At 44.2% G+C, this 27,807-nt stretch overlaps 1 protein-coding gene across 5 annotated transcripts in view; it reads right to left on the bottom strand.

Annotated features, from left to right (window-relative positions):
• Positions 1-25,383, bottom strand: part of TPD52 (tumor protein D52) — a 41,739-nt gene extending 16,356 nt beyond the window's left edge. For 2 of the 5 annotated variants that reach the window (XM_027688799.1, XM_027688878.1), the window contains exon 1: positions 1,811-2,264. In XM_027688799.1, the coding sequence (XP_027544600.1) occupies positions 1,811-1,982 (172 nt within the window). In that variant the 5' untranslated portion in view covers positions 1,983-2,264. Of the gene's footprint in view, positions 1-1,810; positions 2,265-18,448; positions 18,587-25,289 lie in introns of those variants that run through there. The other 3 variants (XM_027689055.1, XM_027689130.1, XM_027688960.1) reach the window with 3 other exon arrangements.
• Positions 25,384-27,807: the final 2,424 nt, after the last annotated feature.

Below are 27,807 nucleotides of genomic sequence, written 5' to 3'. Positions count from 1 at the left end.
GACTTAAAATTCAGTTATTTGGTATTCTGATTGCTATAACCAAGTTTAGCTGAACATTTCACCTCTCAAACTCTTAAACAGAGTAAAACTTCACTTTGTGGGGAAAAATTGGAAATACTTACATAATATTGAGAAAACTTACCCAGTTTAAAGGTCAGTTTTTAGGTCTGTATTTCTAAGATTGGCATAATAACCCAGCACTTTATTAGACCTACTTAAGTGAACTAAATAAAGACATGAACAAGTTTGTTGATTAAGACTCCACAATTCAGGGAAATGGCACTTAAGTCTCTATCATCCTGCCAGGGTAGGCAAAGCATTAGAGTAATTCGATTTACACTCAGTTTTTCTGATTTGGGGTTTCCTTTGGTCAGTTTCAACCCAAGTTCATGCTCTATTTTGACCAGAAGTTCCTGCCTCTTTCTGGCCTGAATTCAGAGATCAGCAGCAAACACAGGCAGTTTAAGGAAGTCCAGGTCATTTCGGATGAGTGGCCTTCGGAGGAGGGGGGTAGCCTCCATGAAGCTTTCTCTTTAGACCACATATTCTGTGTCAGGCACTCAGAATGAGATTTTGGCTATCACTATACAGTTGGCAAAGCTAAAGAAAAAAGGTGGTTGTTACAGTTCAGGAGAACAAGCTGTTACAGGATTGTAAGATCACTCCAATGGTTGAGTAATGTACAGTACTACAGGGGATATTTATTTTATAATATATATGAAGAATCAAATTTAAGTACTTCCCGTTTCTCAGAGAAAAAGCCAAAGTGAGACATATTTCTTCAACCTGGGTGAGAAAGCTCTTGGGCTTCTCCCAAACACTAATCATATATTCATTCAAAGGGAATGAAAAATAAAAAAAGCCCAGCAAAGGCTGGTGGTTATGGTGATGCATCACCACTTGATACAGAGGACTGCTCCCCCACTCCTTTAGAAAAGGTGCAAGATGCAGTAATTGCAAAAGTGAAAGTTGAAAACTACTCCCAGAAGCCCCGGCTTGTCAGGTTCACCAAGGGGGTTGGTTTATTTCACACAGGGGTGCACGTTGCTTTGAGATTTTAAAGAACAGGTCCACCAAAAAAACTTAACACCCTTGTAACTTTCCTTTGCCACACCTGAAGTAGGTCTAAGCTTTCTATATTTAAAATTACTCTGGAAGATTACATCTGGTAGCAAGGAATGGAAAGTAAAGACAATAACACTAGACTAGGATGTGTTGGGAGACATGGCTGCAGGTGTTCTGTACAACAGGTTAGCAGCTAGAAGCTAGTAGGGTTAAGCACTAGATGGATGCCACTGCAGCACAGCACAGGGGAGCAGAAGTGCAGTTAATATCTGCAGGTTTAAGATTTACACCATTTTAAATGCCAGGTTGAACAGAGTAAAGGTAAAAGAGGGCAACTTTGTTAATCAGTGAGATTTTCAGTACTAAGGCAAAAGCAGATTTTAGACTATACAGAGCTCTGAAGTCCTACTAAGAATGCAATTCCTATGTCCCCTTGCCCAAAAAGCTAATAGTCAAACTAAGCCAATTACTCCAGTTCTTGCAGAAGTTGCCTTTTTGTTCCTTATTCTTTTTGCTCACTTCGTTTTCCCTCAAACTGCCTTTCTACTGAAGAAATAACAAGGTAAAGCTGGTAAATGCATAGCACAGGACATATTACCTACATGACACACTGAAGCTAATAAACTATCAGAATTAACAGCAGGTCAACTCTTATAGATTCCTAATTTGAGAAGTTTCTTTTTACATATTATAATCACTAAGCTTTTGCTGCAGAGATTTTGAAAAAGGAAGAGAAGGAAGTTACCAGACTTCACCAGTGTAGGTGATCCAGGGGGAGACAGGTTTATGCTAGGCGACAAGTAAAGATAATTTCTGTTCACTCCAGCATTGAAATCGAAGGGTGATTTGTAATCCTCATACAGATCCATGCCAGACAATTCAGAGCGCGCAGCCATCCTCTTCTTCCACCGAAGCATTCATCTTCGCTTCCTGGGGCGACCCGGACAGCAGGATTCAGAAACCCTCCATTTCTTCACATGACACTCACTGTACCTCCTCTTAAAATTCAGCTCTGTTACATATGATAGAGCTGTCTAGCAAGTGACTTCTTAGCCATCTTGTAGCTGCTGCTGTTTACATGGCACGAAGTTAAGTTCCTGTAAATTTGTAACTAGGGTTGGATTTAAACAGACCGTTCCTTTAACAAACATTCACAGCGCACCCGCTTGTGGGTTCTGGAAGAGCCCTGGTCCTCTGCAGGACCGCTTCAAGAATTTTCAATCATTTAAATAAAAAAAGGTCAGCTGACTTCAGCTACACCAGGATATCCTTAATCTTCTAGGACACAAAAGGATTACCAGCCATAATCTATCCTATATACCATCTGTGTTGGACTTTTTCCTCTGATTAATGGAAAATTCTGTGTGCCTAACTATTTCTCCAGCTGCTTCCATCAGTGTAATAACCAGCAGTGGGAATCTAGTCTCTGCTGCCCAGGTATCACATTGCAGTGCAAGCTCAGAATAGGAGAGCAGCACTCCTCTCTGAAGCCTGGGCTATAAACACCACCTAGGTTTTTTGACGAACGTGCTAATGTGCATTATGATTTTGCCCACAAGGCTAAACATATCTGGTCTGAGGGTTTTTTGAGGTTTTCTTTGTTCATTTAAAAAAAAAAAATTATTTAAGTGCACTGCCCTATGTCCTTAGTGCTTCAACCAGCACCATTTAGAACAGCCAGTTATGCCAGGAACCAGCAACACTGAAATGCATCGCCTGATGAAATGTATTTATGTTTTGACATGTATACAATAAAGAAAGATCAACTTACATAAGCCATCTGACTGGGGGGTTAAGATTTAACCCTGGGAAGCAGAAATGCTTCTTACCTAAAAGAGGCACTCAGCATAATTTTGCAGTGCTTCACTTTTTTCTTTTTTTTAATTTTTCATCCAAGGTCAGGTTCTTTCACTGAAAACACAAGCTCACTAGCAGTGTAGATCACCTTTACAGCTAAGCAATGATATCCTTCCTTCACACCTTCACCTGGGATCTTCACTGCAGCCTGCACATAGAGGAGCATAATCAAATGGAAGTTAATCTCTTCCTCCACCATAAGAGTGATGTATTCAGACAGAGCTGATCAGAGACATTATTCCAGAAAAGTGAAGGAGTCTTGCAGCACACCTAAGTCAAGTCCGGGCAGTGTGTTCCCTCGGCCTACAAGAAAGTATATCCCTTCTGAAGTTTTAACTTTCCATTTCCACTGCAGTCAGCAGGCACGGGAACAGACCTTCCAGCTAATTAAAGAGCAGTTCCTTTAGGATGCAGACCTACATCAGCTTCTGGTGCAGACTACCTGCAGGCTTATAACAATGAGAGTGCTGGAGCCTGAAAGACAGGTCTCTGCTATTTTGCAAACCCACTGAAAAGAAAATGTAATGCCCTTCTGCATTTCTGACACGTGGCTGTAGCATCTGCCAGAAATTCTGCAAAGTTCACCTGACAAAGGTCAAAGCTTTGGTCACAGATTCTAGTTTAGGTATCCAAAGGCAGCAGAGAGCTGTAACATAGCTACAGTAATGATATACTCTATTAACCAAGCTCACTAATATGAATAGCTACCGATTCTGCTTTGCAGCTTTCCCTCGTGTAACTCAACAGTCAAGGACTGCCTTCTGTCCAAAAAGCTCAGGCAGTAGTTGTACTGACTGGGTTAGGCAAAATGACAAGTTATCAGACATGGCACACAAAGAGATGTGTGTTTCTACCTTCGCTCTCCCAACACAGAAAGATAGAGAGAAGGTGAGGCTACCCCCTAGGACTTTTTCCCCAACCCTAGAGAATCATTCAGTGTAACACCAGTCAATGCAAGCAGGCTACAACTGCAAGTAGCTACTATAGGGAAAAAAACCCTTATGAAGATCTGTTGATCCCTGCTAACAATCAAGAATACCATTTCCTGGCCAAGGGCATTTACTGGAACCAACACTTACATTCCTGTCTTTTTCAGGAAATTCCCTGCACTCAGCTTTACCCCTTACCATCCATTCAAAAAAATCCGGTACTGCATCTTTATTGCGCAAAAGTTATTTTAATGTCCCTATACAGACATCTGGATTGCCAGTCCCAGACCACTGACCTGGCCTGGCCTGCCCCCTCTACAGACAGAAGTGTGGATGGGCCAAATTCTCCAATACATCCTCAGTGTAGTAAAAGAGACACGCACAGGACGTGACCCACTGCTGGAATGTACATTTGGCTTACAGGGAAGATTTGCTGAATTACAAATCTGAGCCTCCACATGACAGACTGACTTCTGCTTTTGCCCTGACTTACCTGAGTACAAGCCCAGAAGTCACCCACGACAATCTCTAGCTTTTAGAAATATTACTGTCCTAAGATCATTGCCAAAAGAGGGACCATGAAAGCACTTCTAATTACCACCTTTGCTCAGACTAATCTTGTTTATAGTGGCCACACAGATGGGTTGCTACAGCAGCCACATGGAAAAAGAAATCAAGGTTTTGCTCTGCTGTGTGAAGCTTTTTGACCAGTTTAGCAGCTCTCAACAGTCTGAATATAGCTAGGCAATGACAGGAATGAAGATTTCTCTAAACTATGAAAACTGCCTTGTTATGAGGCCTTTCTAAATGGCCCTCCCATGACCAAAATATCCTGCTGGATGGGCTTCCTCCTCTTCACAGTAATTCAGAGCACATGCAGCTGGCTGGAGGTGGACCCTGCCTACCCAGGGCAAGACACACATTTTAGAGCTGAAACTTAAGTTTAGACTTCTGTTATATGGCTTAGAGTAGTTACTGTGCCTGCTCAAGTATCTTTGTTCTTTGCCCCTGCACTGCAAATTCAGTTTTACTGTGTACCTTGGTTGTTACTGCAGGTACCAGCTGTGAGCCAGTACCTGAAAAAATCCTGAAGCCTAAGGATGCACCTGCTCCGAAGAAAAGTAGCAGTAGGGTTTTGCTTACTATGCAACAGACTAAAACTGAAGATTTGTTTGTTCCAGAACAAGCACTCATTTGCCCTTAATGTCTCAGGATAACTAAGAGGTTAGTACTTAAGCCATCTATGCCATTTTAGAGGCTGGTGTTTGACAGACTGGCATGAAGGTAGATACCTTCTGTCAAGGATGCTTGAACCAATTACTGACAAGTTCAACTGAATGTCACAAAGTGGCTCAGGAAGGCTCATCAAGCCTCAGCAAAGCATTACCATCACAGTTCCTACCATTAATCATGTTGTAATCTCCTCTGTTAAGGTTAGAGAGTGTGCTTAAAGCCTTCCCAGGTAACCATTTAGCATCAACAGTCAGCAGAGATTGTGCAACTCATGAATCATAAGGGAGGGAACTAAAAAAGCTGCTAAGTTTGAGCAAACACTTTCCACCAGATATTTGCCCGCCTAGTCTGAGACATTTTTCTTCCTTCAGATATCACTTGCTACCCCGATGTGCAGTTTCCACCTGAGCTCAAGGCTCCAGCAACAGTTTAAGCACAGCAATAATAGTATTAAAGCACTTCTACCTTAATAGTTATTAAGCAGGGATGTTATGGTATCCTTGCAGAGAAGCTACTTTTCCCACATTTAGGTCTAGCAGAACAAAAGTTTGTTCATACATGAAGAAGTTATATCCCTCTTTCCCTAGAGAAACAAAACCCTGCTCAAGTATGACTGAATACAATCTCTGGGGTTTGAAGAAACTGAGCTATGTTTTCAGTAGCGTTTCATACAAAGACTGAAATTCAAAATAGAAAGGCTGCCATTAATGCCTCAGGATTGGAGAAGTGCAGAGGCTACTCTAGGACATGATCCAAACAATACTTTGGACAAATAACTACCTGAATAACCAATCCACAAGGTCTGTACCTAATCTGAGTTCTGCTGTTACGTAGCTACATTGTTCCCATCTCGAACATCCTTCGTTTGTGTCCTGTTTATGCATGGAGATGCCAAACTTGTGCCCCAGAGTCCACACTTTTGGCAAGGCTATCATGACTCCAGCACTTAAATCAGTAAAAGAGGATGGGGGAAGATGAGGGGAAGAGTTTGTTGACAAAGAGGGGGAAAAGGTGAAAGAAGTCCTTGCTGTTTGGAGGGCATAACAAAAAGATTTAATCTCTTCTTTCAAAATTGACTGTTAAGATTGAACTGCCTGCTCAGCCTATAGTTGGTTTCAATTTCATCTCCTGCAGATTGATAAGAGGCAAGACTGACCAGAGACCTTCCAGTAACTGTGGCTGGGGCAAATACTTCCAGCCAGCTCTTCCACCAGCCCCAGGTTTTACAGGTAGATCCCATTCAGGCAGCAACAGTCAGGCTCCTCTCCTCACTCTGAGTTTTATAAGGCATAAGCCATTTTAAGAGTCATAAAGCTACTTAAGCATCTTAAGCCAATCTAGGTTCTGTAGCATCAATTTGATCTTCTAAGTCTTACCAGTTTACAGACAAGTAAACCCTTTCAGCACCTGATCCAAGACTTTAAAACTGCATTAAGAGAGAAAGATGCCATGAAGCAATAGGACAGAAGCACAAACACTAAGCAAGCCTGAAATTCATACATTAATGCTCCCATTTTCATATCGTGCTCTCTCCCCTCCCTTTAACAGCAGACACCTCTTTCAGCCCCCAGAGAGTGAAACGTGAATGCAGGTGCACAGCTGCAGCAATTACTGAACAGTATGAGCCCAGGCTTCTGCAGCCCTGTTAGTAAGGGCCAGCAGAATGTGGCTTGCTGTCTTCTAGCAGAATCCAACTCGACACCATAATATTAATCTCATTACTTCAGACTCCCACCACATGCTTTCTCTGGACAAGCTCTCCCTGATGCAATTGCATTGTCCAGTATGCTTCTTTGTACAGAAATATCTTCTCCAGCAGTTTGTTAAGCCTAAATGCTGCCTTCACTTACTCTTATTAAAACAAACAAACAAACAAAAACCCAAGCAAAAACCCCATCACCAACAACCACCACCTCTAATAATGATCAGTATTCTCCCAAAATGTTTCTCCCAGCAACATAAATGCTTCTGAAAATTACAGGTAAGGATCATGGGCTTGCTAGCATTGCTCTTTTCTTAAACCAAAGTCTCAGTACACAGTATTTCAGACAGCTGACACATGTCTTAGCAAAGACAGCAGTTCTCTCCTCCTCTCAGTCCAATTATAAACTCAGACTAATTTCCTGAAATCTTGTGAGGGAGTAGATCCACACTTCAGCATATTTTGCCATTAGACAAGCTGATACCACAGTAAGACTCTTAACCCATTCATATCAGATAAAATTCTCTGCATTCTCTATTACCTTATAAGTGTTCCAGCACTTTTAAGATTTTTGTTAGGCACAAGTCCCAGATTTATGACAAAGTTTTGTCTCAAACAGTGGTCAAAGCAATCAAAGTGTGTCAGTAATAGATGAACAGCTTTCCAGCCTGGAGAGGGTCCAGGCCAAAGCACACAGCAGCCAGCACCCCAGAACCAGTGATCAGGTAAGGCACTGCATCGACTTTGGAGAAGTCAGACCAAACTCTGGAAATACAGAGGAACGTTTCCAAGTGAGATTAACAGAGTCAAAACACTGTCAGGTAGATTTTAGAGGAATGTATTCAGTTATTTTTCTTTAGCCACTTATCCAGTTATGCTGCCATTCTCTAGAGACTCTGATCCCTGGTAAGAGACTAAATCTGTCAAAAATGCTGAAGAAATAGTGCTAAGCTGCAGTTAGAAGACACTTGGAAAACATTAGGAAGAAAAGGCTGTAGTGCAGAAGGGGTTCGTTTCAATGTTTTAGTATGTAACCTTGCAATCTCATTAAATCTTTACTTGAGTGAGTCAGATTGAAGGAACTCCCAGCCTCCCTCAGAAGACAAGCCTGCTCTTCTGCACTCTTAAAGCAAACTTCCCACTTTTAACACAGCACCCCAGAGTGAAAAGCAGCTCCAGAAAAGTCCACCATCCCCACTCCACAGTATCAGGACCCACCATGAAAATGATACTGAGATTTTAAGAAAAAAGGAGGTTTGATTACCCATTAAGCTGAATCACACAGTGTGATATCTAAAAGGATAATCACCAAGCCAAGCACCATCTGCAGTCTTAGCAGTAGCTTAATACCAGCAAACAGTCTTGTGGTAGACAGCAGCTCCCACCATGTAATTACAAAGTTCGTGCCTGGATTTGGTGTAGCACAGAAATTGCATCATTTACTATCAAGGGCAGAAGTACAGAAGCAACCAAGCAGAGGACAATTTGATGCAAGCAATAGGGCCTAGGTTGAGTACTTCACAAAATCTATCCTTGGAGATATTCAAAAGCCACATGGACATGGTCGATGGACACGGATATTAAAGACCGGTGCTCTCTAATATCTTTATCAGTGACACACACAGTGGGATCAAGTGTCCCTCAGCAAGTTTGCAGATGACATGAAGCTGAGTGGTGCAGTTAATACAACAGAAGGAAGGGATGCCATCCAGAGGGACCTGGACAAACTTGAGAAGTGGTCCATGAGAACCTCATGAAGTTCAACAAGTCCAAATGCAAGGTACTGCACTTGGGTCAGGGCAATCCCAGATATGAGTACAGATTGTGAGAACCGGTCATTGAGAGCAGGCCTGCAGAGAAGGGCTTGGGGAATGCTGGTGGACAAGAGGCTGGACATGAGCCACCAGTGTGCAGTAGCTGCCTCTACTCTCCCCTCGTGAGACCCCACCTGGAGCATTGCATCCAGCTCTGGGATCCTCAGCAATGAAAGATACTGATCTGTTAGAGCAGGTCCAGAGGAGGGACGCAAAGATGATCAGAGGGCTGGAACACCTCTCCTGTGAAGGCAGGCTGAGAGAGATGAGGTTGCCTGGAGAAAAAAAGGCTCTGGAGAGACCGCATTGCAGCCTTCCAGTACCTAAAGAGGACTTAAAGACGAAGAGCAACTTTTTTCACAGGTAGAGAGTGATAGGACAAGAAGGAACAGTTTCAAACCAGAAAAGGAGAAATTTAGATTAGACATTAGCAAGAAATTCTTTACTGTGAGGGCAGTGAGGCACTGGAACAGAAGTGGTGGACATCCCATCCCTAGAAGTGTTTGAGCCCAGGTTGCATGGGGCCTGAGCACCATGATCTAGTGGGTGGCATTCCTGCCCATAGCTGGAGGGTTGGAACTGGTTGAGCTTTAAGGTCCCTTCCAACCCAAACCATTCTATGGTATGGTCCTGGGGAACCAGCTCTAAGTGGCCCTGCTTGAGCAGAGGGTTTGAACCAGATGGCCTCTAGAAGTCCCTTCCCACCACAACCATTCTGTTATTAACACAATGGGTATACAAAGTCACAGGCTGCTCACCCAGATACTCCAAGGACCTCACCTCTTCAGGAACACAAGGGGTTCTGGCACCCTGCCTCAGGGGAGGTCTGTGGCCAGCCCTTAACCTTGTGAAGTGGATTTGCAAATACCTCCCTGCCAACAGAATAAAGTTCCATTTTCTCCCACGCTTTCTAAACTGAGTATGAACAGAGAGACTTTGCACTTCCACACATCTCCCCAGCATATGGGAGTATTATGATGGCAGACAAGCACAGCAGAAGCATTTGCTGCAGTAGAGACTATTTTGATTTCACTTAGGAGTCTGCAAGAAGAAGGTTCCTAGATTCTGGCAGAGGAAAGAAATCTACCATTTGCATAAAAGGGACAGACTTACATTTTGCTCACAAAATGAATGAGCAAGCAACGTCCTGGGCCTGACATGTGATTCCAGACACAGAAGTAGCTCTTAGCAAATATGAAAGCCATCCACTTCCCCCTGACCCCCTTTCCCCAGGAGCAAAGTGAATGTATGCCTCTGCAGCAAGAAGAGTTCACACTTGTATACAAAGAAAAACTTGAAGTAGGCAAATTAGCTATCAGTGCCAGTATGCTAAAGCTGCCTTACAGCAGAAGCCTCTCCTCCTCTTACCCTGTATCAATTAAACAGAGCCCAAGGAAACTAGGATCAAGTTAAGTCTTTCAATGCCCTTCTCAGACTCCTCAATTTATTCTTCATCCACTCCAGTGCATTTCCTTTCTTCCTCCAGCAACTTTCCCTAGTGCTTGCTCTCAGATTCTCCTAGCAAAACTCCTCAGTCCAGAAAAAAATTGACACAAAAGCTTCCAAACACGTGTCAGTTCATCTAGAGATGTCAGTTGACCCTTGAAAAGCACTGGGAGAGTCACTTCTGTGCTCAGGACACAGTAATTTTTAGCACAGTCATACAAGTCACCCCAAAATAGTCAGAGCATAGTAACCTCCAGGTGGACTTCCACAAAGGATGAACATATAACACCAACAGGAGTGACATCTTTTAAAAGCACTGTTAATTTTACCATCAGAAGACAAGAGAGTATGAGAAGTCCATCTTGCCAAACCAGCCTTCTCCTGTTGACATAATTCCACTTCAAATTTCCCTAACATAATGAAGGAAACTGCTAGCTGCCTGCATTCTCATTAGATTCCAACCAATTTTCTAAATGTGGGCAGTGTTCAGATACTTTCACCCATGGCAACCTAACTGCAGACTTGGTGGGTGCTAATTGAAGCATCATTTTGCCTTCTGTTGTTACACATACACCCCGTGTGTCACATTACTCAGTAGCAGCCTTCACATGGAAGCGTGGCAACCAACCTTTTGCCAAGTTCTTTGGACACCTTGTTTTCTTCCTGCCTAATCCCCTCATTGGACTACCCTGCCCTTCTCTAGGTTCACAGCATCAAATGGCTTAACACATCCAAACAATATATCAGAAGTCAAGGTACTTGATACTAGCCTGGAGCCATTTCAAGTAAGTTATCAAAATGAAGACAATCCCAAGCTTCTAACCTACCCTTTTTGTCCTCAAACCCAACTTTAAATTTATTGCAATTTGGACAAGAATTATGCCCTTCCAATAAATATATATTAAAATGTGGAAATTTGTTTGAAAACTTACAGCTGAATCTAGCACTTATTGCACACACTGCTGCCAACAGAGGTGGCTATGCTCAAGTTCCTGGGACACCAGTTACTTTTAATTGGTCCCTCCCAAGAAGCAGAAACTTTTCTAATTTCTCAAGTCTTTTGGCTCCTTGCAGTCGCATCATGTTCTTGAAAACTGCAAAGGTGTAAAAATATCCATTTTTTTGCCAGAGTTTCCACACACAAGTTATTGGTTGCATGATTAAGCTGCACTCCTGCTGTAGCCTGGCACCTGATTCAACTACCCATGACAAAGATGAGCTTTTTGCCCAAGAATGATGGCAACCAACAGGTTGATACTATTTTCCCTTATCAGGCCTTGACTAACTAAGTTTAAGATTTAGACTGGTGCTGTCAAACAAGTGTAATTGCATAACACAGAGTATAATTTCTCAAACACAAGCAACTGCAAGCTGCAAGCAAGCTGTGTAGAAATCCTATTAACATTTTTGCTCTTGGCTTATCTGAGAGCATAGAGTGAAATGTCTGTGAAACCATAAAACTCTGCTTTCTCATCAGTAGAAGTGCACTAGTACAATAAATATGCAGTCATATACGCCCCAGAAATCTCTCTGGTCATAAGAACATGCTACTGATCTCTCTTCCTCCAGTCAAATCACATCTTTAGACTAGTAATGGGTTTTGCCACAAACCCTTTTGAGAACTAACCTGTCCATGAGGTACGTAAAAGCAGACTATAGACATTGAACCAGTTACACTGCTTAGCCAAGCAGATAAGCTCATAATGAAGACAAGCCATTATTATTCATCTACATTTCTCTTACTGCAGAGTTTTGGTGAGCACTCCTAAACTTAAGAAAATAAGACCTAACAAAGGAGTGCTAATGACACACCATCAGATTGCTGGTATAAAACACTCGTGCATCAGTTCATTATCACTGGGTATCTCTCACTCAAAAACCCAGAATAAGTTGTGTTGTTTCCTCTGCAGCACCAAACAAGATACATTACCTATTCCTTCACAGTCCAGCATTTTACCAGTCACCCAGCAGTAGAACAACTGTGTCGTACTTGAAGTGTACACAACTGTGTAGTGCTTGAAGTGTCCCATTCCAGACAGAGTTCGGCTGCTGTTTGCCCATACTGCTACACGGCATACCCAGCTAGGCAGTACCAATTCCTGCAGTGCTTCCAAACAGATCGGGAGCAATGGCTGTCACTAGTTAAGGGACCTTGGACCACATTCTGCCAGGGCTGCAAACTGGACAAACTCAGGATGTGGGCTTGAATATGGTTGCACTGCTCTTAATCCCATTTAAGAGAATCCTGCAACTTCTCATGCAATGATCAGCAGCAATTCACTAACAAACCAACTGCATTGACTAGCTTTTTTTTCCTAATATAATGGAGATAATGCATCTACCTTTAGAGTATTATGACCACTGAAGTTGCCATTATATTACGTACTCAGAGATTTTATCTGATTGATATGTCCTTGACTCACTTTTAATGCTGCCTGAGCTGAGTAAATCCTGTTAAGAGACATTTGTCCCTACTCCAAGTCAGACTAGGACAGTAAATTAAATGAAACTGTTATCCTAAAGAGATACTGCTGTCACATAAATCAACAGTCATAAAACTCATAAAACTAATCACTCCAACAGCTATGGAAGGCAAAGAAAAAGGTCAAGAAAGTTTGTCCACAGATGATTACACACAAAGACATAAAGCTTTCAAGGATTTCCAGGTCCTAGAAGACTTGAGCATACCCCCTTCTATCAGACCAGACTTTGGACATGAGATGTCACTTTCTGCCTCTGTGTGACATTACAGGCAACCTATATTTTCTTTTTTACAACCTACACAGGTTCAGATCATACAAGTACTGACCTATCAAGACTTTGAAGCAGTATTCATATATTTTTGCACAATCTAGTTTTGTCCCAGTCCATTCCATACAAAGTAAAGTTTTCTGAAATATCAGCATGCTTGGATAAGCTGATCTCCACGGTCATCATTTATATTTCACAGCAAAGTAGAAAAAGCTAAACCATTCATTTCAGTGAAGTATATGAGAGTGGACGAAACTGGAAATACCCATCTAGATGAACATAAAGTCAGGCAGACATTTTTCCTGATTCTGGTACAGTTGATATGATGGAAACTGCAGGGGGGGTGGGGAAGTGCAGTGTGTCTGAAGGACCAAAGTTTGAAGTATGTCTCTCGAAGGAAATTGAACTTCATCTCTAAAAGTAGATGGGGGAGAAAAGAGGGGAAGGGGGAAGGTTTGTTGGTTTTTTTGTTTGTGTGTTTAGTTTTATGTGGGTTTGGTCCGAGAGATTTTTTGCTGGCGTTCATAGTTTGGGGGTTTTTTGGTAAAGAAAGCAGGCCTCCACTGATTTTATTGAGCAGCTGGTCCAGAACTGCACTGTTCTACAAGTTGCCACCTTCCAGTATTTGACCTGGAAATGAACAAACTCCAAAAATAAAGCTTTACGCTGATAAGTGAATTCTAAGTTTAGCATCATTCTCTATTGCACAAACTAATCCACCACACTGCCCATTTCACAACTGTAATTGTCAAACAAAAAAATACTTATATTCATAGCCATTCTGAGCACAGGTCATGCTCTAGTCTGAGTTTAATAGATCTGTTCTGTTTAACAGATTTACCTGGTAGACTTTTCAAACTTTATGCTTAAGGACTGCTCTAGCTGATACCCAGAAGGTTATTGTTACATCAGGTTTGGCACATCATAGCTCAGCCACCAGCACAAAAAAACACTCAGAATAATTCAGAGATTAAACAGCTATTAATAATATAATTCACAATTTTTCATTCTAGTAAAAACAGGATACTGAAGAGGGGAAAGTCCAAGCACTGCCTTGCATACTGCTGTCAATCCCCATGTGTGACCTTTACTAGGGAGCTGTGATATGGCATTATTAATAAGAAGCCATCACACCACTCAGAAATGCTGCTGGCACCACCTTGCAGGAAAGGGAAACAAGACCTCTCCAGTAACATTACCTTGGAACAGGCAGATTAGAGAAGTTTTGTCACTTTATTTGACACTTGTTCTATCCTCAGTTTATCAGTTTTCCTTTCCAAAAAGCTTAAAAAGTCTTCTTAGCAAATCTTGACAACACACAGAGGTCTTCCTTTGACTTCTGTATCCCTCTTCCCATGCCATAGTTTCACTTTTTCAAAAGATGCTTCTTGGATAGGAAAGTACTCTTCATTGAGGAAGGGACAGAAGTATGTTTCTGTGATTCACCCAAGCGAAATTTGCTCTTGAATTGTAAATAAGAAACAACCATATTAAAGACTTCACATACCAGTGTGTTAAAACAGAATTAAAGAGGACTGTAAATTTATTCCAGTAAAGCTCTCCCTTCTGCCATTTATCCCAAAAACACTCCCTCACCACTGCAGGAAGTACTCAACAGATTACTCTGCTGATTCCACTGACACTCAAGTTATTTTCCTTCTTATACAATCTTCAAAAATCTTTCATGCCAAAAAACCTGCACAGTGACAGGCATGGAAGCCAATCAAAACCATTCAGTTTCAAAGCATCAACTCCAACAGGTTTCTCTTGCTGCTGTTTAGAAATATGCAGAAACTAATTCTCCCTGCTCACTGCTGCTCATCAACCGTAGCATTCATGTTCATCTGCAATTCACACACAAAGGTAGCAAAGCAGGATGCCCCAAATACCCTTTAAGGGTGGTGTAAGTTTCCCAATTAAAGATTTGCTCAGTATCTGTAATTTACCATAGAATGGTTGGGGTTGGAAGGGAGTTTTAAAGGTCATCTAGTTCCAGTTCCCCCTCCATGGGACATCTTCAATTAGATCAGGTTGCTCAGAGCCTCATCCAATGTTTCTGTTGGACCTTCCAAACATCCAGTGGACCATCTAAAACCTCCAATGTTTGTTTCCAGGAATCAGGCATCCACCACCTCTCTGGGCAACCTGTTCCAGTGTTTCACCACGCTCACTGTAAAAAAATTCTTCTTTATATCTAGTCCGAATATACCCTCCTTTAGCTTAAAACCATTAACCCTTGTCCTGTTGCAACAGGCTTTACTAAAATGTTGTTTCCCATCTATCTTGTAAGTTCCTTTCAAGTACTGAAAGGCCACAATAATGCCTCCATGGAGCCTTCTCTTCTCCCGGCTGAACAACCCCAACTCTCTTAGCCTTTCCTTGTAGGAGAGGGGCTCCATCCCTCTAATCATCTTTGTGGCCCTCCTCCAGACCCAATTCAACAGGTCCAAGTCCTTTCTATGCTGAGGACCCCAGAGCTGGACATGCTACTCCAGGTGGGGTCTCATTAGAGTCAAGAAGGGGAGCAGAATCACCTCCCTCAACCTGCTGGCCATGATTCTTTTGATGCAGCCCAGGATGCAGCCGGCTTTCTGGGCTCAAAGCACACACCGTTGGCTTATGTCCAGTTCTTCATCCACCAGCACCCCCAAATCCTCCTCTGCAAGGCTGCTCTCAATCTCTTCATTGCCCAGCCTGCATTAAAGTCTGGGGTTGCCCTGACCCAGAACGATTTACAGGAACAAACTGTACATTTAACACAGTGACCAACTTGCAGCTCAAAAGCTGGTGTTTTAAGCAACACACCCAACGGATGCATTGGGCAGAAGGCTCACTTACCATTATAGACATGCTCTCGGAGAACCAACCACCTTTCCGGCATGACTGGTGGGCTGTTAAAACCAAGTCCTCAAAACTATGACTGAACAAGTACTCCCAAACATACACCAGCAAAACCATGAAACTTCTTCTTTACAGAAGTGCTCTGTATTGTCCAACCAACCAGACCAGTGGGAGGCTAGTGCAGCACTGCACACAGTGGCCGAGTCCTCAACACATGCTGCGGCAGCTGTTACACATCTCTGGCAGTTGTTACGTGCCTAATGAGCTTCTGGGTTCTTCCTCCCGTGATAGGAAACATAATCTAACAAGTTTATATTGAACAGCAGCACTGGTTGCTGGAACTGAGTAAGTAAGAATGCACTTGGAGTGATTTCTGTGGAAAAAATTAACTGCTGGAGACAACGCAGTCCTAAGCCAAATTCTACCCCCAATAATAATCAGAGATTCCTCCAGAAAAATCAGTAACATAGCTGACCAAGTATTTAAAGATTAACATGAAGAGCAGGAAAGCAAGGTTTGTTTGCATCTAAAAATCAAGATCTTATTCAAAAAGCCATTCAGACACTGCATTTTACTTTTCCAAAGAAGTGTACTACTACCTGCTTAGTGCCCACACTTGTTCTGCTACACTGAATAAAGTGCTAACAAGATCAGTATACAAAATTCAAATAGCAGTTCACAAAATCCAGACAGGTCACTCTGCTGTACCTCAGCATTTGCTAGAAGTGCATTAAGAAATGCAAAGGTGTTTCAGGTAAGGCTACCATTTAAGACTGATTGCTATAAACAGTTATTTAAATGGTAGCAGTGACTGTTTATTCCTTCATCAATCTTCAGATAAGGAGATTTAAAGGAGGTGCCTAGAACACATCTCTACTGCAGTTAAGCACTGCTTTATTGGAGAAAATAACAGTAAAGCTTCAAAGTCTTCCCCTCCTTCCAAATTACTGTATTTAAATCATATAACAGTAGCAGCCAGCTAGAAGCTGCAGTAGAGTTTTTAATAGTTAAGCTACATAAATGACAACTTCTATAATGCACAGGATCCCATACACACATCCTTAACCTGGGTTTGGGATGTGTGTCCCCAGCCCAAGCTTGGGGCTGAGGTCCTCATACACCCTGGAGCAGGAGCTGGTAGGGAAAGATAGTGTGCAGGGATCCAGCCATGGCCTGAGACCTGGGAGAAGTAGGGAGATGAACCCACGATGTGCTCAATCTTGCTTAGTAAGAAGATCAGGCATGCTTGACAAGAAGCAGCACAAACCCAGACAATGGCAAGCTGGGGTTGTGGCCTTCCTCAGATGTACAGACAGTTCTCTTTAGGATACTCTGCAGGAACTTCTGCTCCCTGCTCCTTCAAGTGTCTCCAGAGGTGGTGATGGACCAAATGGCAATGCTCTGAATACAGTTGGGGGACTCATCCCTTGCTCAAGGGCCCACACACCACCTATGTGGGATAGCAGAGCTGCACAGCACCTGAAGTCTGCCCAGGCAGCAGACACAAAGAGTTGTCACAGAGCACAAGAAGGTAAAACAAACACCTGCCAGGCAGACACCAGAGCAGTCTTGAGAGAAGAGAAAGACAAGAAGTCATTTCAGGTCTATCGTCTTGTTCAACAACAAATTCCCCGCCAACATAAAAAAGTTTTGGAGCACAGCACTGCAAGTGGCTTGTCGAGGAGATGAAACACACAGAATGAATGGTGCTTTTCAGAGCTCATGGCTCCAAGCTAAGCACATTGCAGTAAAACAGCTCATTTTCCTTCTGCTGAGACAGTGACATCTGGCCACAGGAAAGTCAAGATTTAAATCAGGCTCCATTCCCACCCCATGCCTAGGCTGGTACTACTTCCAACGCTCCTCATGCCTGAATGCACGTGAGTTGCTCAGAAAGCCTCTTCAGGGACTGCCTAGCACAGATGTGAGCGGTGCTATGGAAACAGTGTGCAACAGTCTGTGATCTGCTCATGCAGACTGAGGCCTGTCTGTGTTCAAGCATAAATCCAACCACTGCCAACAGTAATCAAAGTGCACTGAAGAGTCAGCAGGTTAAAAACAGTGATTAATTTGGGGGCTTCTGCTCTGTCTTCGGCCTGCTTGCCAAGACTCCTCCAATGTAGGCAAAACATTTTTGAGCTGTGCTGAAGGGATTTCTCTTCTACAGTGACTAGAGAGCAAGACACACTTCAGCCAGTGTGAGCTGTGCCCATTTCATATGCCTGACCCTTCTTCTGAGTTGGAAGTACTGGTTCCTACTTACAGGACAGCTTCTTTAAAGACACTTAAAGGCAAGTCCTCATACAGCTCCATTCCTGGAGCCTGTGTGAGGAAAAGAGGGGGACATATCAGGACCCTGAGCTACTCTGCAGAGACTACTGGGTACTAGAAGATGTAAGTTCAGTGAATTGCCTTCTTCAAAGGCCACCCTTCCCATCAGCAGCTGCAGATGCCCATTATTATCCATGTATTCCCAGGGACTGGACTGCTGTAGATCACTGCAATGAATGTCAGACATAGATGCCTCAAGTGGAAGCATCAGGGGGGTTTCTTTTAAATTCTGCTACCTTCATCCAATTAATCAAGACTCTAATGTCACAATGTGATACACGATTAGGCTGAGAACACACTGAGACAGAGAGATCAGTAGGATCACTTATTGCTCATCTCGGCACTCCTGCTAGTAGTTTAATTAAAGTACTTTAGAAAAAAGTAAACAAAGCAAAACAGGCATGAGCAACATTCCCAAGGCTCACAACTGAAACATGCAGTTTGGCCAGGCTAAAGAGCAGTTAAGAAGCATTACTTACAAAGGTTTGTTTTCAAACTTTTTGAGGTTCTTCTCATGAATCAAGATCACTGCCAGCCATGGGACAGGAGAAGCACCTGACTGAGAACACCAACTCCAGCCCAGGCTGCCTTCCTTGGCACATCTTTTCATCTCGATCCTGGGCTTAGGGGGCTCTGATGAAACTCCACTTCCCTCTAGCTGTTAGAGAAGGGAAAGCAAAACAGGAGAAATACCTGCTGTTCAGCCTCTGCCAGCCTCCTCCACTGCTCCCAGCAAGCTGCAGGTGCTCAACAGTCTCTTTGTTACTCCACAGTATGACATTGCCACTGCTAGTGACAGGACATAAGCTTTGAGCTGAGTAAGACCTCAGGACTAGAGGCTTGTCAGGCTTGCACTGTCTCAACCCTTCTTAATTTGCCTGCACCTTTGTTTTATTTGGTGTATGTCAGAGAGCAGAGACATGGGATGTGAGAGTACTGGCATGGTACAAGTAAGGGGACACAGGGTTGACAGCAGAGATCCCACAGCTGTAAGAAACTCATCACTTGCCAACGGAGATCTGCAATTGGACAAAACTATTTTAGAGGTAACAAAGAGAACAAAGAAATAATATATAATATATCTAAAAGGCATTTTATATAATAGATTTGAATGTAATGTGGAGCTTGCAGAGCAATGAAATAAACAGCAAATGTGTAAAAACCAAACATAACAGAAGGACTCCAGTGAACCCTACAGTGAGGAAGAAACCACCACCATCCTATTCCTCCCAGAAAAGGATTCACAAGATGGCAACTTTCTGTAATATCCCTGCCACCACCAAAATGACACTACCAACCTCAGAAGTCAGGGGAAGGATGAGAATAACACCAAGAAAATGTGTAAAAACTAAGTGCATATGTTACCTTTATTATTACCAAGACTTTATCTGCATAAATAGTCTTTTTCTGTAGTAGGATCTAAACTAATTATAATTCTTGAATTAGATTGTTAAAATGGCAATTGCACTAACAATAAATTACTGGCTTTCTTTCTATACACACACACAAAGCATGCTTCCTCTTTGCCTATGAAGTTTTTAAGCACAGCAGGCATTTATTGTGCTGCTGGCAGGCTACAGGAGAGGGGCAGTTCAGAAGCCTCTCACTCCAAACCACATGTGGCACAGCATGTTCCTATAGACCTCCGTTCTGCAGAAAATGGAACATTCCAGGATTAGCCAAGGCAGCATTTGCTGTGCCACTCCACTGACAGTCAGCATTCAAGGACACTTATTGCTCTGCTCTCATACTCTCGAATAGAGAAGTCAGCTTGCAAAACAGGAAAGCTGCCTCTTTCAGTGACAACATTCACACCACAATAATAGTTCTGGTTTCTCTCTAGATAGCATGATTCATCCACCCCTTTCTGCTCAGGGGCACAGGAGAAGGAGGAAGACAAGCAAGAGGAAATGACAGGAGTGACACTGAACCCTCAGGAGAGATCCAGATTAGAACCTTCTGGGTAGCTGGTCTGTTACTACAGCCCTTTTCAAAACAGAGGGCTTGCAGTAGAAAGCCTGCCCTACAAGGTTTTTCAGTGAAGGCTCCCAGTCACTCTGGCTAACACACATCCAAATATGAGGAATTTTGAAGACACTCACTACCTTTGAGAGAAAGCTGTTCCTCTGGAGTCTTAAATTGAAGCTGATACAGAGTGACAGTGGTGGCTGAAAAAGAGCATTTCAATTTAGTGTTTAATTTCACTTAATGTTTTCAGTCACCCTTTGTTTGACATTTTTCTGCTTACTCACTGCAGGATATTAGAAGAACAAGGGTAAATACCTCCTTTCCTCCAAAAGCTTTGAGCAAATCTCAAATCAGAAGTGCCCATATAACAAAGACTCCAGCTGAGGCAACATCATCATCCTACCTGGAGGCAAGCTTCTCTTAAAAGCATGAAAAACCCTACACCCATCAGATGTCTGCTGCACAGGGCTCAGCAACAAATACTGTTGCTTCTTCCTATTAAATTAAGAAGGGAGGAGTTTGGGCTGTTTTCTTTTGAAAGCTGGTCAAGACAACATTGGCTTCCAAGATGACTCCCTGCTGCAGCCACAGAAACATCACTTTTTGAAGAGATACAGCAAATATCCTTCCTTACCTGCAGCAATGTCCAGCACCCTCACGAATCACCAATCCATAAACAACTCCCTGATTTTACATGGCAAATCTAGTTCCTTGACTCCCCACAAGACTTCTCCCTCATGACTGTGGGGATCCCAGTCAATGAAAATTGCCAGGACCCCTTCTTGTGAAGGAAGAGGACAAAGCCTACCCAGCACCCTAGCCTTTACAACATTCAGGGCAGCTAAAGCAGCTTTTGGGGTGTCCTTACCCAACATGGTCAGTGCATAGCAGAAAGCATCAGAAGTCTCAATACTCATTTCCCTCATCACCTGGCTCCTCCCAGGACTGTAGGGACATCTGGCTCACAAAGCAGAGGCTGTTAGTCAAAGGCTGCTGTATTTAGCAGTTGTAGAAGACAAGGAGGAAAAAAAAGACAAGGTACACAGGAGCAAGAAAATGAATACAAATAACATTCCCAAGGCAGAGTAGTGCAGTATGTGGTTATTGACAGCCCCTGCAGATGGAAGGGGCTGCACTCTGCAGCCTCCAGGCACAGCTAATAGCAGCTCAATAGCACTCGTGCCCAGGCCAGGAGAGGTGTTAACATATGGCAGCCAACTTCAGCCATGAAAACCAGCTGTTCCCACTTTACCCACAAAGCACCCAGATCTAGCAGAGCACACCACTTGCTCAGCCTGTGCCAGTGCATTCTTAAGTCAAACTCAAGGGTGCAGCACTTCATTTTAGGCCAGCAAAGTCAGCCTGAGCCTACAAGGTCTCCCATTTTTTCAGTGGGCATTTGCAGTGGGGAAAAAGGGGAACCCATGGGCTGCTTCAAAGTGTAGAAAACTGGAACAAAAGGACTTGCATCAATTTAATGTCATAGTGACTTTAAAAGCCCTGGGCAGTTACAGCTTGGCCTCACTGGAGGATCAAAGGACACAGATCCTTAGCTAAGCTTTCCTTACGCTGAAAGGTCTGAGAGTAGACCTTACTCTGGCTGAGTAAAGGATTGTCTTGACTACACATGACCGGGCTGTTTGTACGGAACTGGGACAGAAGATCCGTGCATACCACAACACAGATTCTTTCCACAGCTGTAGCGCTGGGCTGGTCCCCTCCTCCATATCCTACTGAAGTGAGTGCAAGTGTGAATGAAGAGTTCAAGTTACCCTTCAATGCTCAAGCGCTGGAGAAGGCAGGAACAGCTGACACTACTCCAGCCTCCAGCTGCCCACCCACCAACAGTTGTGCATCAGCGGCTCCAGTGTCCCTCCAACACAGGGCACTGACCCCCTGCATTTCAGTACCTTGTTCATGCACTGGCTGAGAGGGGAGGACAGCAACTCTATTGAAAAGCTCACATAATGCCACTCCATCAAGTCAGGGCCCTCAGTCTGAGTCAGAACAAGGAGATTTCCCCCACCAACAGTTTTTCATGCAAGAGAAAGGAAAACTTGCTGCTGTTCAAGGGACCTGCTCATGTAAGTCTTCTGATATTTTTTTCCTTTTTTTTCCATCTTCAAGCCACTGCAATAGATGCTCAGGTCAGTGAAATCATTCTTCCTTTGCAGTTCCAACAACAGCAGTCCACTCATATTTACTTACAAGTGTTTGATTTCACAACTGCACGTTAAGGGAAAAAAAAAATCATACCTACAGTATTGCAAGTACCTACTGATAAGAAAACTAATAAAGCAATAGGAAAAGGTGCAGCTTTGTCCATTAGGACAATGGGGGAAATTTTGTCCTACTGCCAGCAACAAGACCTTTCTGCACAAAAAAGAACATTCAAGTGCATTCTGTCAGCCTGAGAACTGCAAGTCAAGGCTCTAGGAGAAGAAAGGCTTACATAGTCGCTCAAGAAATCACATGTAGTGTTTTGAGACTCATTTTGAAAGATACCAGGTTACGTAAGAGAAGAGCTGCTGAAGCATAAGAGGACTCCCTGAACACAACATCGGAGATGTAGCATTAATAGATAACTGTGCTGTGCTGCTTGTCGTCATGGCACTGCTCAGTGGCACAGTCCCCTTGTAGGGGCAGCTTCATCCTTATTTTTCCAGTGGTGAACTGTACCAGCACTAACAGTAACTGTAGCAAGCCACAGAGAGACTCTTTTTGCAAGCAAAACCAGGTACTGTTATGGTTTGATTTTTTTTTTCTTTGGGGGGAGGGGGGGCAGGGCAGAGAGTAAGGCAGAATCTTTGTGAAAACACAACTGCAATTATTAGTCCATTCAGCAACTAAGTCCATGCAGTGGATCAGATTTTTGTCCATGGCAAGTTAATGAAAAGCAACAGAACAAGGGACTCCTCATCTCAGCATAATATTATATCCATTTGGCTTGAGCTGACACTACTGCTTTGGTGTTTGCAATCACAGAACAAGAGGCCCTGGGCGCTTTCAGTCCTCTTTCCAGAGCATATGGAATGCACCAGAGCACCATGTGCAGACATTCAGCCAGTCCAAACATCCCTTAGCTGAAAACAAAGACACTTCAAGTGAAAAGTTGCTCAATGGTTCTGACGCTGCTGATGGTAGGCTGGTAACACCTGTTTAAGGACTGCTGTCAAACCTGACTGCTCAAGAGAAAAGGAAGATTTAAACACATACTACATAAGGGTGGTTAGCCTTGTCTAGCTGCAGTTTTACCACAGATTAACATAGATTTTCTTCCCACCTCCTAACTTTCATTAGCTGAGAAAGCTGTTATCATAACAAAAGAGTGACTCGCACTTCTAAACAAATTAATTTCTGGTTAGAGGAGGCCCCAGAGACAGGACCTGGCAGCCTGGACTTTAACCATATACGTGGCTTTAGCGAGTAATAATATCTATCATCAAGCACAATTTCCAATACAAACACCAGTTTGCCAGGGAAAGTGGTCTTTGAAGGCTAACTGGCAGGGTACTAGAAGCCATTAACTAACAGGCACAAGTGCATTGGCTATTCTAGATTTTCCCACTGTATCCGCAGGTCTTCATCTCACCATGAAAAGAAAACAGCATAATCACTCCAAAAAAAAGACAGAGGAAGAAGGTGTTGCACCACATTTGCTCCACAGCAGTCAGTTACATCACACTAGGTACACTATTCTGATAAACATCGTGAGGTGCAGTACCCTTTGTACAAAGCAGTATTTATAACAAAAATTAGTTCAATAGCAAAACAAGACCCTAAAAAGTGTCAGCACTGTCACCAAAGCTTTTCGAAAGATCTTTCCCATAGGGAGTCATTCAAGATCCTGCAGCTGCAGGGACGTTTGTCTTTTAACAATGGGCTCAAATGCAAAGAAAAAACTTTTGGCCAAATACTGAATCAGTTTTAATGCTCCTGCAGTTGGAATTAAAATTCTGATCAAACTGAGAGTTGTGTTATTTTCTGGCTGATCAATTCTGTTTGTTAGTCCCCATGAATAGGCTTTGGGGATTGTTTTCTTCTTTTTTTTTTTTTAATATTTATTGATGATAGACACAGGGCTTCAGAATGGTTGAAGGAACCTGCCCGAGGAGGTTCAGCCGCTCCCCAGATTATCTTCAGCTTGGGCAAAGATAACTTTCCCTTTTCTCTATGTACAGAGAAACTCAGAAGTCACTGCTAATTGCACAAGCGTACTACTCAAGCCTCGAAACACAACCGAGAGCAAATCAAGGCTGGTGCCTGCCTCAGCTCATCTGGCAGAGCAGAGAACTCGATTGCACAGAGTCAGGGGTTACATTCCCAGCACCTTGCGTGTCTCCAACACCGCAGCCATCACAAGTGAACACTTCCTGCCATCCCGAGCACTCTGAACAGGAAAACCGTGAATGAAATCAGCCCAAGGGCTCAGACACTGAGCTGGACCAAGCAGCCCTGACAGCTTACTGCAGGTAGCTTAGTGACCCCAGCCTGCCTTCGTCTGGTGGAAAGCAGCTGGCATGTAGCTCAGTACCACACCATGTAAAAGACTCCAACTGATCCATGGACCAGTAGGATAAATGTTTCTTCTGTGGAAGAACCTTTCATGGCAAGAAATCCTGTTTGCCCGCATTCAGGTCAGCTTTCATCAAGGTACCAACTACTCTCTTGGGTAAGCAGTCCCAAGGGTTTTTGTTTTAAATAAACCATTAAGTTTTAGGAAGAGCGTTTCAGCCACGGCAGCTAGGACAACAGTCTTCCCAGGCAAAATGCACACCAGTGAAGCACCATCGCCCTCCTCAACCCACAGAGGCGCTAGCCCTGCTATCCCTCAGGGGTCGGGGGGCAGCTGCCCAAATGGAGCTGCCAGCTGCAGAGCAACCCTGGGATGGAGAGAATTAAGTGGGAAAAAACCCTGTGAACAGCGCTGGTCAATCAAAAGTTGCACACTCGTAAAATGGAAGCGCTCTACTTATACTCCAGGGCGAAAGCAGAAACTTTGCTCACACCCCCACACCCCGCGGGAAGGCCGGGATGCGCTGCCCGTGCATCCCGCGGCCCGGGGGTGGCGGGGGGGCCCGGCAGCCGCCCCGCGCTCCGCGCCCGCCCCCCAGTTCCGCATTTCCCGAGCCGACGGTCGGCGCAGCCCTGCCCAGGCCGGGGGGCGCCCCTTCCGCACCGCCCCAGGCTCCAGAGCCGCCCGGGCCGCCTGGGCTGGGCTGGGCTGGGCAGGGCAGGTCCGGGCCGAGCGGCGAAGGGCTGCGAGAGCCACCGCCGTCCGCGCCGCAGGCAGCGCCAGGCACCGCCACCCGCCGGGGGCGCCGCGGCAGCAGCGCCCGCCCCCCGCCCTACCTTGGTCTCTCGGGGGCTCCATGGCGGCCCCGCCACCATCCAGTGTCCCTCCCGGCTCCGCGCCCGCCGCCTGCCCCGCCGGCGCCTGGCTGGCAGCGGAGGCACCGCCCGTGCCCGGGGGCGGGACCGCGGCCCGTCAGTCAGAGCCGCGACCCGCCCAGGTGAGCGAGCCCCGCCCCGCCCAGGTGAGCGGATCCCGAGCCCTCCCCCGGATAAGGACCTCACCGGTTGTATTCCTGGCTCTACAGGGCCTCTGAACCTCGGTGCTGGACGCCGGCAGCTGGTGCTGCCGTGTGCCCTGGCTGACACCCCCTGGCACTGAAAGCATGAGAAAAGGCAAGAACGACCTGCTGCTCGCAGCTGATGCGATGGGCAAGAGGAGGCTACCACCGAAGAGGTCCAGTTCACAGAATCACAGAATCACGGAATCAGTTAGGCTGGAAATCTCTGGGATCGATGAGTCCAACCTATGAAAGAACAACACCACGTCAAGTGGTGGCACCAAGTGCCACGTACAGTCTCTCCTTAAACATCTCTAGGGATGGTGACTGCATCACCTCCCTGGGCAGCCCATTCCAATATCTAATCACCTTTTCCATTAAGAAATTCATCCTAATGTCCAATCTAACCCTCCTGTGGCACAGCTTAAGATTATGTCCTCTTGTCCTACCACCTCCCTCTTCTGGGAGAAGAGACCAACACCCACCTGTCTATAATGTCCTTCCAGCTGATTGTACAGAGCGATAACATCACCCCTGAGATTTCTCTTTTCCAGACTAAACAACCCCAGCTCCCTCAGCTGCTCCTCATAAGACTTGTACTCCAGACCCTTTACCAGCTTCGTTGCCTTTCTCTGAACATGCTCTAGCACCTCTGTGCTGCTGTGGAATCTCCTCTCTCTTTGTTATGCTATCAAAATATACATGTACACGCCCACACAAATCGCACTGCATCATGGAAATTAAACTGTGATTTTATTTTCGCATTGGTGATTCTCCTGCGAGACTCACTAGCACTTACACCAGGTAGGACGATGTGTTGTGGCTGCACTTAAGAGACTTCAACAGCTGAAAAGAAAACCAGCAACTGTCCTACCTGCAATCTGAGCTCTTTCTATTAAAATATCATTAAGTGCAGAGAAGTTTTCGTTACACACATTGCTCAGCAGGCTGCCTTACCAAGAATATTAAGATACCAAATAGATCCTTTACTTCACCCTTTTCAAATTCCTGGACTTGACATCTATGGATTTGATTGTTCAAAAAGACCAATGTTTGTGCAGAACAAGCAGCAATGCCTCCACGGCGGGGCTGTGTGAATAGCCAAATTGTCACCAGCATTCAGTATGCACGGTCACATGCTAAAGCAGAGCACAATAGAGAGTCAGGAGGTGCCAACTCAGGATGTCCTTGCTTTGGATAAAAAACAGCAGCAGCAAATCCAGGTATTTTTCAATCTACAAGGCAGCTGAGGAATGTGAGCTTTTGCTAGGGTAAAGGAAAGCTTGTTTATATTCTAGGATCTGCATAGCTGCAGCAGGAGGTTGTTACAGTGGTGCCATAAAAATAGGATGTCAATCAGAATATATCCCTGCACGTTTATACTTTTTTCATCTCATAGCACAAAAATTAATTTTTGCAAAAATATGATTCTCAACACAGACTCAACCCACATAGCCTAGTGATGTTTTATGACTGTTTAAAAAATAAATTCAAATAGATATTTGAGGAGGTACATTTGCTTGTTTTAAAAAAGAAATAGTAATAGATTTTTTTTCCTCACAGTACTCAACTTGAAGCTCCAAGCTTTCCCACTGAGCAGCTGATACATTATCTGTAATCACAGTGGAAGAATATCAATAGCACTAAAATTTGCCCCCCCCTTTGCAGCTATTTTACACTAGCAGCAGCCCTGGCAGTGCTGAAATGCCTGTCAAGAACCAACCTGCAGAGGAGTGAAGCTGTCAGCATCTCACTGCCTCATTTAAGGACAGGGATATTTCACCGGCACATCTGAAAAAGCAAGAGCTAGTGATTAGGAAAGGACTATTACCTAGACAGCTGATTCAGTACCCTCTGCTAATATGCTAGAATGCTAGACATTCCTACCAGCCGACCTGAGCCTGAGAGGAGTGAGCCACTGCTGATTCACTCATCACCCACTCAGCTGAGGAATGCCCTGTCCAATGCAGGTGTAGCCTGAATGTACGCAGTCTTGCTCCCATTCTGCTGAATTCAGTGTCTAAACTTAGAAATCCTGCCTTCCCAGTCCCCCTAGGATACTCTGCTGTTCAATTTCCTTCGCAGCTGTGGCCCACTCAAAGTGGCAATGGGGCTACTGGTGGGATTGGATCCTAGCCAGGTCACCAGCTGCCCTGCCCAGAAAGATTTTAGATGCAAGAGAGACACTCAAAACTCACCATCTCCAAATATAATGATGCTTTGCCTTTTTACACATAACCCTGGCTAGTGAGGAGACGGAACTGTTGTAATGAGCATCTGTTACTCAAACCAAAGCC

Source organism: Neopelma chrysocephalum, unplaced genomic scaffold (genome assembly GCF_003984885.1).
Source record: "Neopelma chrysocephalum unplaced genomic scaffold, ASM398488v2 Primary Assembly neopelma1_22, whole genome shotgun sequence".
Lineage (NCBI taxonomy): Eukaryota > Metazoa > Chordata > Aves > Passeriformes > Pipridae > Neopelma > Neopelma chrysocephalum.
Note: the sequence above shows the minus strand (reverse complement) of the source record. Positions and strands in the feature narration are given on the sequence as shown.